The sequence below is a fragment of the Ursus maritimus genome, unplaced genomic scaffold, assembly GCF_017311325.1.
Source record: "Ursus maritimus isolate PB19 unplaced genomic scaffold, ASM1731132v1 scaffold_24, whole genome shotgun sequence".
NCBI classification, from domain to species: domain Eukaryota; kingdom Metazoa; phylum Chordata; class Mammalia; order Carnivora; family Ursidae; genus Ursus; species Ursus maritimus.
The window spans coordinates 32,871,658-32,883,717 of record NW_024424897.1 but is presented as its reverse complement, the minus strand read 5'-3'; the positions used below and the strand labels follow the sequence as shown (position 1 = coordinate 32,883,717).

General features: G+C 35.7%; 1 protein-coding gene across 2 annotated transcripts in view; it reads right to left on the bottom strand.

Moving 5' to 3' along the window:
- Positions 1-12,060, bottom strand: part of CLTC (clathrin heavy chain) — a 59,697-nt gene that overhangs the window by 25,427 nt on the left and 22,210 nt on the right. For both annotated transcript variants that reach the window (XM_008695477.2, XM_008695478.2), the window contains exons 3-10: positions 11,587-11,855; positions 10,954-11,115; positions 8,261-8,374; positions 7,668-7,841; positions 4,148-4,345; positions 3,214-3,414; positions 967-1,119; positions 233-355 (exon numbers count right to left, since the gene is read on the bottom strand). In XM_008695477.2, coding sequence (XP_008693699.1) covers positions 233-355; positions 967-1,119; positions 3,214-3,414; positions 4,148-4,345; positions 7,668-7,841; positions 8,261-8,374; positions 10,954-11,115; positions 11,587-11,855 — 1,394 coding nt within the window. The remainder of the gene's footprint in view (positions 1-232; positions 356-966; positions 1,120-3,213; positions 3,415-4,147; positions 4,346-7,667; positions 7,842-8,260; positions 8,375-10,953; positions 11,116-11,586; positions 11,856-12,060) is intronic.

Here is a 12,060-nt window from a genome sequence, read left to right as displayed (position 1 = left end):
TACATGTTTTAAAACTGTATACAGGTGGTATCTGTATCTTCTTATCCATTCTTCTGCAACTTGCTTTCTTTTTTTAATAAGATACTTAAGGTTTAAGCACGTAGACAGACACAGCTCTAATTTCTACAAATTGAAAGGTTAACCCATTCTTCTTCAAAGCTCTTTAAACCCAGATCCACCCCCCATTCACTTTTTCAATCAACTTCTACAGAATACATTTTAATGCCTTTACCTGTGTGATATCAGCAAGAGGTTCTTCATCCTGAACTAACATTTGGGCAAACTGCTGTCCCTGATCTGGACTGATACGCATGACATTTCTCAGCAGAAATATCCAGTCTGGAGTATATCCAACCTACAAATAAACAAAAATTTCCAACTCTGCTGCAAAGTTTCATTTTTATATCATTTAAAGGCTTTTTCTACAACAGAATTTTGCTAATATAGAATTACTGCAAGTACAAATTCAGTTTTAACTTAACATGCTCCATTTGACTTTGGTTTATATTAGGCAAATAGACACCTTAGTGATAACACATTCGAATGGAAAGCTATAAATTTTTATAACAGACTTACTTATTTTCAATGAATGACCATTTCAAAGTTTGTTCTATCAGGTTAAACAGACCCCTGACATCTTAAATTCTGAGGAGTCAAGCAAGAGCGTCTCCCTTTTATTTTTTTTTAAACAATTTTTTTAAAGAAATCTCTCCACCCAACCTGGGGCTCAAACCTGACCCCAAGATTAAGAATCTCATGTCTACCAAATGAGTCAGCCAGGCACCCCAGCATGTCATTTCTGAGTAAGTGTAATTCTGTATGTGAGAGCTAAAATAGGGTTTTTACACTTTCTCAAGTAATTCAAAATTTAAAGAAATTCACTATTAAAGTCACTGACCATTCCTATAGGCTAATTTCTCAATGTTTTAATGAGTTTATATTGAGAATCTGTTTCACTGAACTCACTTTTTTAGCATATAAAACAATCTTCTGGACTTGACCTGTTTCTGCAAAGCACTGAATGACTTTATTTGGGACATTAGCCCGCAGGTACACACTAAGTGCCAATGTAGGGTCCACAGATTTCACAAGGTCACCCAGTTCTTCTGAACATTCCAGCTGTCCAAGGGAAAAAGAGATTGTTTAGTAACCCATGAGCTATTTTACAAATGAGCAGTTGATATTACTTCCACTATAAATAATAACTAATATGACAGGCACTTACTCAATTGTCCCAGAATATATTATAAATATGCAAGGGTTGTGGTTAGTAAAGACTCCTGATCTTGTATTCACAGCATTGTCTCAGAATTCTCCACACATCCTACTTAAGGATAAAAAGCCCAAAAGACTTCATACTTATAGATATAACCAACTACTTTGTTAGGAAAGTAGGTGCTTAAAAAGCAGAATCCTGTTACTTCTATTATGAATATTCAGATCATCAGATCCACATGGCCCCAATTTTTCAAAAAGAATCCAATTTTTAATATAATATTGTCAAAAAAAATTTAATATTTAAGGAGCCAGATGAGGCTTACCCTAAGGACCCTTCTTAAAATTAAGGTATAATCTGTTATGTCTGAAGGATCTAAGCTCCATTATAATTTTGACTTTAAGATCTAAGGTCACAAAGCAGAACATACTAATTTTACAAGGTCAGAGATAAAAACTTCAGAATTTTTAGGTGGTATATAAGCAGATACCCTCCTCTGTACTATTCAACCTGAGTTAGTCAGCTGCCCAACCTGGAAAACAGCTTTCTAAGAGTTTTGATTTACATACTAGAGTTGATTTTCTACTTTTAATGGTTATGTCAGAAAATAGCATTTATCACTGAGAAGTAAAAAGTTCTACCAGAGTCTATACCTCTTAACTGAACATGCTAACTAGTATAGAGTTGACCAGTGTCCCTTTTACCATAAATAAATTCCATATGACCATTCATAAAAAAGGTAATGATACCCAAAAAGCTTTCACAGAGCTATATAGGTCAACTCAGTTACTTTGGCTGTTCCCATCCTCCCTTAACTTAAACAATTAGGACGGACCTCAAATACTCGCTAGTGTGGCTAGTAACTATTCTTCAGCAGAGACTCCTGTCCAAGCATCCCAACTCTGAAGCACTATTCTCCAGTATCCTATAAGATTGCCAGAAGCTGGGTCAAGAAACAAGGACTTAGAATTAGTAATGTAAAAATATTATCAATATACACTAAAACTGAAAGGTACAATAATATTAAAAGTTATTCACTACTCAGAATATTTTAAACAGTACCACCTCAGTTCTTGACAGTGGCTTAAGATAGGGTAATTCAATATTATCACTTTGTTGAAAAAGGCTTTTATGGTGGTATGAAAGGAAAAATGCCACCAAGGAACTGTTTAAATTTGTTAGTTGCCTTACAAATAAGCAACACTTTCCACAATGTGCTCTAAGAAACACAGTACTATTAGCTGCTCTGTGTAAAAAGAAATTGCTGGGCAAACATAAAAAGCATAGGGAAACACTACAGTAAAGAAAGCTGGTTAAGAACAGATTTTAAAGGTTCACATTTAAATAAATTTCAAGAAACTAGTTAAGTATTTTTCCATGTAATGCCAATTAACATTCTGTGAAATCACTTTGGGAATCTCTATCACTGCTAATTAGACAGCCCTGATGTCTTGTACCATATCAATGATGCAACATTTTATGTTTCCCTTGCACATCCAAACACTTGTTAATAGTAGCAAATACAACAATTCTGATAATACTTGGGAATTTCTAAAAGATGTAGTATTTGTATGGTTGAAACTACTCTGCATATCAAGTGTGGGATGTGAGATACAAGAATATATTCTATGTCCAAATGAGTGTTACATATGTTGACAAATATGAATATATACTGAAATAATAAGCATCTCACACCAAACTTTTCCTAAAGCAAAAGGATAGCAATTTGCCTCCAGGTTAGTAGTTTTAAACACCCAGCAATAATCCTGGATTCCATTTAAAAAACTGAACAAAGATACCCTATCTCGACATGCCATAAAAAATAAATACATTTTCAAAAGGTAGTAAGCTAATCCATCTCATACAATGTCCGTCCTTATTCTATTCCTACAAGCAGTAAATAATGGACATTCTGGTGCAGCCTAGATGTTTCTAACTTGCTACCATGGTATTTAAATACAATCAAAGCAAAAGTATGTTAGCATAAGTTAATGTACCTTATCTTCTTTTAACCATTTCTCCAAAAGCTGTTTCCGCCCTTGCTGAAGTACAGGTCTACACAGTTCTAAGGATTCATATTTGTTTAGCTGACCCTGGTCCAAAAGGATTCCAAAGTACTGAAGTAGAGGAGAAGTTTGACCTGGCTGGGCTGGGACACTCTGGAACCGACGGATAGTGTCTGGGGTACGAAGGATTCCCTTTAAGAAAGAGAAATGTGAAAGACTCCTTTTAAAGGTGATCCAACATCACACTAATAACTCCAAGGATCTCTTGGGTCAATCTTAAAAGCATGATTTCATTTACCAATGTAACAAATTCCAAATCTTCCATACACTAAATAGCAAAGATTCAATCAATGTATGTCACACGTCTGGTTCAAGGTTATGAGATTATTCAGAATCAGAAATACACCAATCCAATTACAATGCCAATGTGCAAGAGAACAGCATAATCATAAAGTAGTTATAGCTAGCTATTGTCCCAGGTTCACATTAAGTGCAAACTTCATAATACTGATCAGGGTGTAGGGTGTTAATTCAGTCCAACATAATACTAAAGTGATGAGAATAAATTCAGCTAAATTTCAGACAAATCTTCTTCCATAAACTAAACAGAATCTATTTAGCTTTCAAGTTTAGAAATAAAATCAGTAACTATCATTCATGAGGGTAACCAGTGTTGTAACTAAGTAACTGAACATTAATACATCTATGTAAATCATGGCTTACTAGATCTACATAATCTTCTGACACCAAGTTTTAAAAAGCTAACCAAGTCTAGAGGCACTGACAAGTAACTTATACTACAGGAAAATGCAAACTAAAAAGGTTAGTTTCTCTGGGGAAAGCTGGTTCCACTTCTAACATTATTAGAAATAGAACATATTAACATTAATCCAATCATGGCAACTTCATTTCCATAACTATTTACCTTTGGTGCATTAGCAGCTACCTTTGCTGCCTCTGAGTAATTTCCCTGGGCAAAAAGAGCGTTAAATTTCCGGGCAAAGAGTTCTTCAGCACCAGCTAAGTTGTTACGTACAGCCATTCTCAGAGCCAAATCAGGATTTTGTAGGACATTGGTAATATAAGGAATTATGTTTTCTTCTTCCACACATACTGACAGAACCTGCAATTTAAAGATTAATGAATAGCTCCAATGTATTCATTTGGATATCAATGATACCAAATTTGTTTAAAACTGTTTACAACTGAGTTATAAAGCTAATGAAATTGTGACAACTGCATTTTTGTTGCCATAAAAAAAAAATTTAGGGGCACCTGGGTGGCTCAGTCAGTTAAGTGTTTCTTAATTTCAGCTTAGGTCACGATCTCAGAGTCATGGGATCAAGCCCTGTGTCGGACTCCGTGCTGAAGCATGGAGCCTGTTTGAGAGTCTCTCTCTCTCCCCCCCGCCCCGCCCCTCCCCTGCTCCTGTACACACATGCACGTGCATGCTCTCAAAAAAAGCAAGCCCAGGAGAAAGAAGACTAAGGGCTGCTAACCCATTTGGTTGGGGATTCTTAAAATATGGCCATATTTATAATATAAATATAATAATATAAATAACCACCTATTTCATACTATCTTCATACTGTCCAAACTAATTGGTTTGCTATCACCCACTCATTCTTAACAAGGTTAATATCAAAGATTAAGGCTCCCATTTAAGCTGAGCTCTGAAAGGCAGCTCTCCATATAGGTTTATCGACTCTTGGGAGGTAGTGTGAACCACCTACAGGACTATGAAAAAGCTCTGCAATCTAAATGAAATCTAAGGCTCATTTGGAAGAAGTTTAAGGTATATTCCTTTTAACTCTAAGATATTTTTAACAAGGATTTTCAGTTATTTTAATTACATTTACACTCCTAGAGGCCAGATTTACTCAATGAGGGGAGAGATCACTGAATCCTCATACACCTAATATAGTGCAACGTATGCAGTAGGTGCTTAATAAATGTAGCATCGGCAAAGAGCACTTCCTAACTGGTTCTATTTGGAGAACAGTTACTCACCCTTAGTCCTCCTAAAAAAAAATCACTATCACAGAATGCTGCCCTACTTGCCTAAAATCTAAACTACTATCAGCTGACATGAGAAAGGGAGCCTTCACTTCACTATCTACATATCCATTCCTCTCCCCAACACCACAGCTGGTTATACACCTCAGCTTACAATCTACTTACATTATTCCAACAGCACTCCTCATACTATAATTTCTCATCTGTTTCTCAGTCACTATTCCACGTAAGGACAGGGACATATCTTTCCTGAGTTGTATTATTAGCACGAGACAGTGTTTTGCCTGCAATAAATGCTTGATATTTGTTAAGTAAATGAAAATGGAAAATTTCTGTCCCAGTACGAACAAGAATGAAAACACAATCTGAGAACTAAATAATCAAAGAGATAGGAAACCGTGTACCCTGCCTGTTCTATTTTGAGAAAAATGAAGACATTTTAACTTCCAAATGCTTTGACTTCTACAGGTCAGAGCCCCCCTACCCCAAAGCTTAGGCTATCCTGTATCTGCCTCACGTCATTCTACTACAAATCAAGACATTAAAGGAAGTAATTACTTGTTCTTTACAGTCATTTGCATTCCAGACTCGCCCCTTAATTTAGTGCTCAGTTCCCAGGAAAAATAAGGAAGATGAACAAATCCGGTTTCAATTACACTGTCTGAAGCTTCCTAACGATTGCTACACCTTCGTCCTCCCCAAACACCAAATCCAGACTCACCTTTATCCTATTTTAGACTGTTCTAGCAGATTTCTAGCAACCAGTACTGAATATCTACAAGGGACAGAGAAGGTTCCTCTACCTCTGAAGTACTCACTCAGTTCTACCAAGTTCAGAATTTAAGCTAGATATTGGCAATAATGTTCTCTTTATTGCTTTTGATTTTTAAACCAATAGAAACCAAAAACTCATTACTTCAGGGCATATGTCCAGCTGCAATTGACTGTGATCAAAAACAAGAGGAAATGCCTTGAGGCTTAAGGTCACTATAAACACCCATCTTCCTACTCAAAGCAACTGGCACAGAAAATTTGTTCGGAAGGAGAATGATCAAAAAATTCTCATAATCAGAGTTATGAATGGCAAACATATATGGTGAAATTTTCCCAGCTACTTTATTACCTTAAAAATATCAGCACAGTAGCAGAAATAAGGAAGTCTTTAGCTTAATAACCTCATAATAAAATTATCACTAACCTAGTTCACCCAAAGGCCAATTCGTTCCTGATTTTTCCAAGAGAGACCCATACAACTGAATAAATGAAAGCTACTGAATTTTTAAAGTTGTTTTAGTGCCAAGACACTGGCTGGTATAGAAATGTAATTTTTATAAAAAGAAAAGCCCCTTTTCTAATAAAGAATAGTGACTGAAGCAGTTAAACAAGCAATTGTAATTCAATGTGATAGATGTAAATGAGGAGGGCTACCTAAATTCTAGGGGCATAAAGCATAAGCACCTAACCAAGTATGGAGATGAGACAGGGAATTGATAGATAGGGAAAGACTTCCCTTTCTCTATAATATTTGCCTCTTTACATATATATCATTTCCCAGAAATTAACAGAACAAAGGAGGGGGGAACCTATCTACGTCCTTTGCTTACTTTCAGGGGAAAACACTAATTTGAAGAAAAACTAGCAAAAGGCAAGATCAGTAACAGTACTGCTTTAAACTTTGAACCATTTTTTAGAAAATAAGATACCTCCTGGTGGAATAATTTTGATCAACTAAAATACTAAGAAAACAGAAAAAGGATCACTTCTGACAATTTCACAATAGCTAATATTTTCCCTATCTAATTGGATAACTTTCCAGGTACCCCGCAATAGCTACTGTAATATATCACTTTCCAACATTAAATATTTAGTAATAATTAAAGAGTTAGGAGAAAAAGAGAAGTAGAAAGAATTCTTTCCCCAGTAGTTGATTGTCTTTAACAACCACAGAAGAGAAAAACCCCTATTAAAAAAAACAAACCACCTGTCAAATGTGACCCTAATTGTTTCTTTGCATGGAAAGTCATTTCTTTCCTTTTTTTTTTTAAGATTTATTTATTTATTTGAGAGGTGGGAAAAGGCAGAGGAACAGACTCTTCAGGCAGACTCCCTGCTGAGTGCAGAACCCTACTCGATCCCTGGACCCCACAACCCATGAGATGGACCTGAGCTGAAATCATGAGCCAGACACTTAAAAGACAGAGCCACCCAAGAGTCATTTCTTTTGACAATGAAGACAGATAAACACAATCCTAAGTGGCTATATGTCAAACAGTTTCTTGCTTTGAGTCAGGATCAAAGAGAGACTTTTTATCAAATACGCTTCTGTATTTTTATGTATATATTACTTCTGACATCCAAAACATTTGCTTTTTGGGAAGAAAAAGTCAAGTTAACGGGTCACTGTTTAATTTGTTTCAAGATTTCCTTACTTGTCCCTTTCTGTTTACTCCAATTATTCCAGCTGTGGCTTCATGAGGTGCAGTAACAAAGATTGTTTCTCCACTGATTCTATTCATGTAGATACAGGTACCCGTCTCAAGATCATAGAGGTGGATATAGCCATACTTAGTAATCAAGAACACTACATCATGCTTTTCACTGATCTATATAAAGAAAATCAACAATTCAGTAAAATCATGAATCTACAAAGGGAAAACTTAATTCAATTCCATTTTAGAGATACTAAATTCTAGAACTTTGACAAGAGGCTTATACAAAAAATTAATATATATGGTTTCCTCATTTTTACAGCCATTCACTATCCCAAGCTCTTACAGTAAACAAAGAGCATGAATAAAATGTATAGAAGAGAAAACATAATTTTCAACTTAGGATAACCCAGCTTATGCAATACATGAAAATTAAGAATATTTCTTTACAAAGTTTCACTAATAAACTTTACTATCGAATAAAGGGTATTTTTCTAAGCACTACTAAATTATATCGACTATGAGTAGCAGTTTTGGGATTAATTTTGTTATGAGAAGAGATTTTAAAAGTCCATTTGTTTTGCTTAAAATACCTGCATTGCAACAGGAAAGTCATTTTGTGCTTCTGGAGGGAAGAAAACATCCACTGCCTTCTTTGGAAAGGGCTGGTTTCCTGTAGGTGGTGTGCCAACTTCAATGATATGTAACTGTTCAAAAGAAAATAAAATTGATATAAATCTCGTTCATTTAGCAGTTGATCACGGCAGCTTCATTTGTAGCCCCAGACTGGACACAACCCAAATGTTCTAAAATAAGTGAATATTAAACTATAGTACAACTATACCATGGGATACTCCTCAGTAATTTAAAAAAAAAATTCTCATGAACACTACGCCCAGTGGGGGGAAAAAAATGCCAATTTCAAAGGGTCACATGCTATACAGTTCTACTTACATAGCATTCTTGAAGTGACAATATTATACAAATGCAGAGTAAATTAGGAGTTAGAGACATTGTGGAAGGTGGGGGTGCAAGTGGGTGTGACAATAAAGAAATAGAGGGGGAAAATCTGTGGTGAAAGGATAGTATATAATGAATCTATTCCTTTTAAATGACAGAATGATACAATTGTACCAATGTCAATTTCCAGTTTTTCTATGGTACTATAGCCATGTAAGATGTAACCAAAAACAAGGTAAAGTACACAGGGCTCTTTGTATTGTCTTTGTAGCTTCCTATGTATTCTTTTGAGATTAAAACTTTTAAAAAGCTAATTGAATAGCTGGAGGGATCATACCTCAATCTACCATAAACTAAGGGCACATAATGGTAATATATGACCCAGGAAGGTACTTTCTCATGGCTTTCAATTATAATTTACTATTTCCAAACAGAATCCTAACTTATGTTGTTAAATTCTTCTCTGCCTATACATCTACTCTAACACAGATGGAACGTATACACCTAAGCTGTTTCTCTAATCACATATACCCCATGGATGAGAACATTTTGGTTTAAAATATCTGATGCTGCACATCAACCAGGCAAGAAAAGTAAAAAAATCAAAATAAAAGAGCATTTTATATTTAGCTTAGTCATATCAGGAATGGACTCAAATAAAAAACAATATGGTTTTCAAGATATATACCATATGAAAATTGTAGGGTCTCATCTTTTTTTTTTTTTTTTTTTAAGATTTTATTTATTTATTTGACAGAGAGAGACAGCCCGCGCGAGAGAGAACACAAGCAGGGGGAGTGGGAGAGGAAGAAGCAGGCTCCCAGCGGAGGAGCCCGATATGGGGCTCGATTCCAGGACCCTGGGATCATGCCCTGAGCCGAAGGCAGATGCTTAACGACTGAGCCACCCAGGCGCCCCGGGTCTCATCCTTAATTAGGATAACTACCCATACTGACAAGAATGGTTTTCTTTCAAAAGCCATTGCAGACTGCTGCAGAGAACACAGCTGCCTTCCAAAAGCCACGGCAGAGTACAAAATATATAGCACAACATATCAAATAGACTCAAGAACACTTAACAGGTTTTCAGATACTAGAAAAATGACATTAAAGTTTTATCCCAGTAGGTCTTTTCAAAAAATATCTCAGCTTTAGGTCTTAAGGATAATATCTGACTTCTAAAACTTACGTGTCTTTTTGTGAAAGTCTATCAATTCAGACCAAAATACCAATGTTTTCTATCCCAGTACTACCAGGCCCGACCCTGGTTAGCTTCTGAGATCAGAGGAAATTGGGCACATTCAGGGTGGTATGGCCGCAGACTAAATACCACTGTTTTCTATCTTTGTCATATTAAGAGGCTGACTGGATCATCCCTCATTTCAGGGATTCTTATTCTGAAATTTTATGCAGAATTTTAACTTTCCATGCATATGCTCCCTCTCTAAGAAGCTATGGATTTCAAACAATCTCTATCTTAACTTTTTTTCTAACTACTTATGGAAGACTTCAGAGATTCTACTCAGGCAGTTACAACAGCAGCTAACGGAGTTTCCAGGTCAGCAGTACTAACTGTGGCAAACAGCAGAGCAGTCAGTCACGATAGCAGCTAAGTCCGCAGACTTCTATGTCAGGGCTTTTGACTGAGAATATGGCGCTGCCCATTCTCCTTTTACTCTTCCTCATTCTTCCCCAAAGCTTGGTCCCTAACCTTCCTAGCTAATTGTAAACTATCCGTTATCTTTTCACTAAACTTTTTATATTCTAATCAACCAGGCCTTGTTTCTACTGTAACTAAGAACCCCAACATATAAAGTACTTCAATTTGTCCAGGTGATTCCAATGTACATCCAGGGCTGAGAAGCTGACTTAAGAAGATATTACTCAACTTTTGGTCCACATCCAGTCACCTAGGGCATTTAAAATATAGATTATGGGTTCCACTTACTGAGTCAGACTCTCTAGATATAAGGCAAACAAATGTACACTGTAGCAACCCTAAACATTCTCATACACAGTAAAGTTGAAAAACATCAAATTAAGGCCTTTGGTAAAGGTAAGCAAAATACAGTGTCACTATAAACAGCTGTATAAAAAAGTTGTTAAAGAACATTATTCATTTTAGACAAGTATCATTAGGAAACATTATTTATTTTAGATAAGCATCACTAGAAGCAGAATTTAAACAAAGTTACCACAAATCTGAATATTAAAAACAAATTAACAATGAAGGGAGAAAACTATTTTGAAATTAGAGGACTAATTAAATTAGTAGAGAGACAAAGACAAGTTCTTACAAAAAAACAATTTCCAAAGCCAAAACTTACCTTCCCTCCGGCTTGACCCCGTACTGCAAAACAAAACAACGTTGATTCTTCTGCATTTCCTTCCATTTTAAACTGCGCAAAGCTAGCTGCATGTCCTTCAATGGGCTGAGACACTTTCCTATCTACAGAATATAACTGCATAGCTCCCACCACACGATTTTGCTACAAAGGAGCAAAGAGAACAAAGTTTGGGGACCCAATTAATCTATGGCTCCCAAGAGTCATCAACCAATAAAATAATTAAAATGCTTTATATCACCTTTGGCAGGATTTATAATTCTTTGTAAATTTAGTCTCTCAATGTAGATTTGATACCTCTTAATTTAAAATTTGGCTCCAACATTATCTTATTAAAGATTAATATGAATATTTAATATGTGCCTCAAAAACAACCATTTCTTTACAGTATCTTGAAAAAAAAAGAATCACTTGGTAAGAGTATTCTGAAAATGTATGTCAGTATAAAGCCATTAAGCTAGCAAGCTTTATTTCTTAAAAAAGAAACAAAAAAAAGGCTTTCAAAATAAGTCTGATTCACCAGGACTAAATACAGAAGATGTAATTTCAAAATATACTACATTCTGCTCACATTAATTCTCTATACCTTTTATTAAACACCTAGAAAATTGTTACCTGTGCAGATATGCCAGTCAGAAGTAACCACTTTTGCTTTGCATCTGTACGATAATTGATAATCTGGCACCCTGCAAGGCTAGAATGGCGATCAAACATTTTTACTGGCTGGGACTCTCCTTCCATACTCCAATGATAAACTGCATTATCCGTAACAAGAGCAACCGTATTCAAAGAGATCCACTTCCAGAAGGTGACATCATCAGTCATGGTATGGGCCTTCATTTTACTTTTCATTTCAATGTTAAATATCTGAAGAGTTTTCCCAGCTAAAAACAAAATTAAGAATTATGAATCATTAAGAAAGCAAAGTTCAGGATAAATTATCTAGCTAGACTATCTCTGTAACAAGACCTGTAACTTCAAAATAAAATGGCTCTATCAGGAGACTAATAACCAACTACAGAAGTCACACTGATAGAGCAGCAACCTTTGAAGAGATAGCTGAAACTACGCCAACAATCTATCTCTACA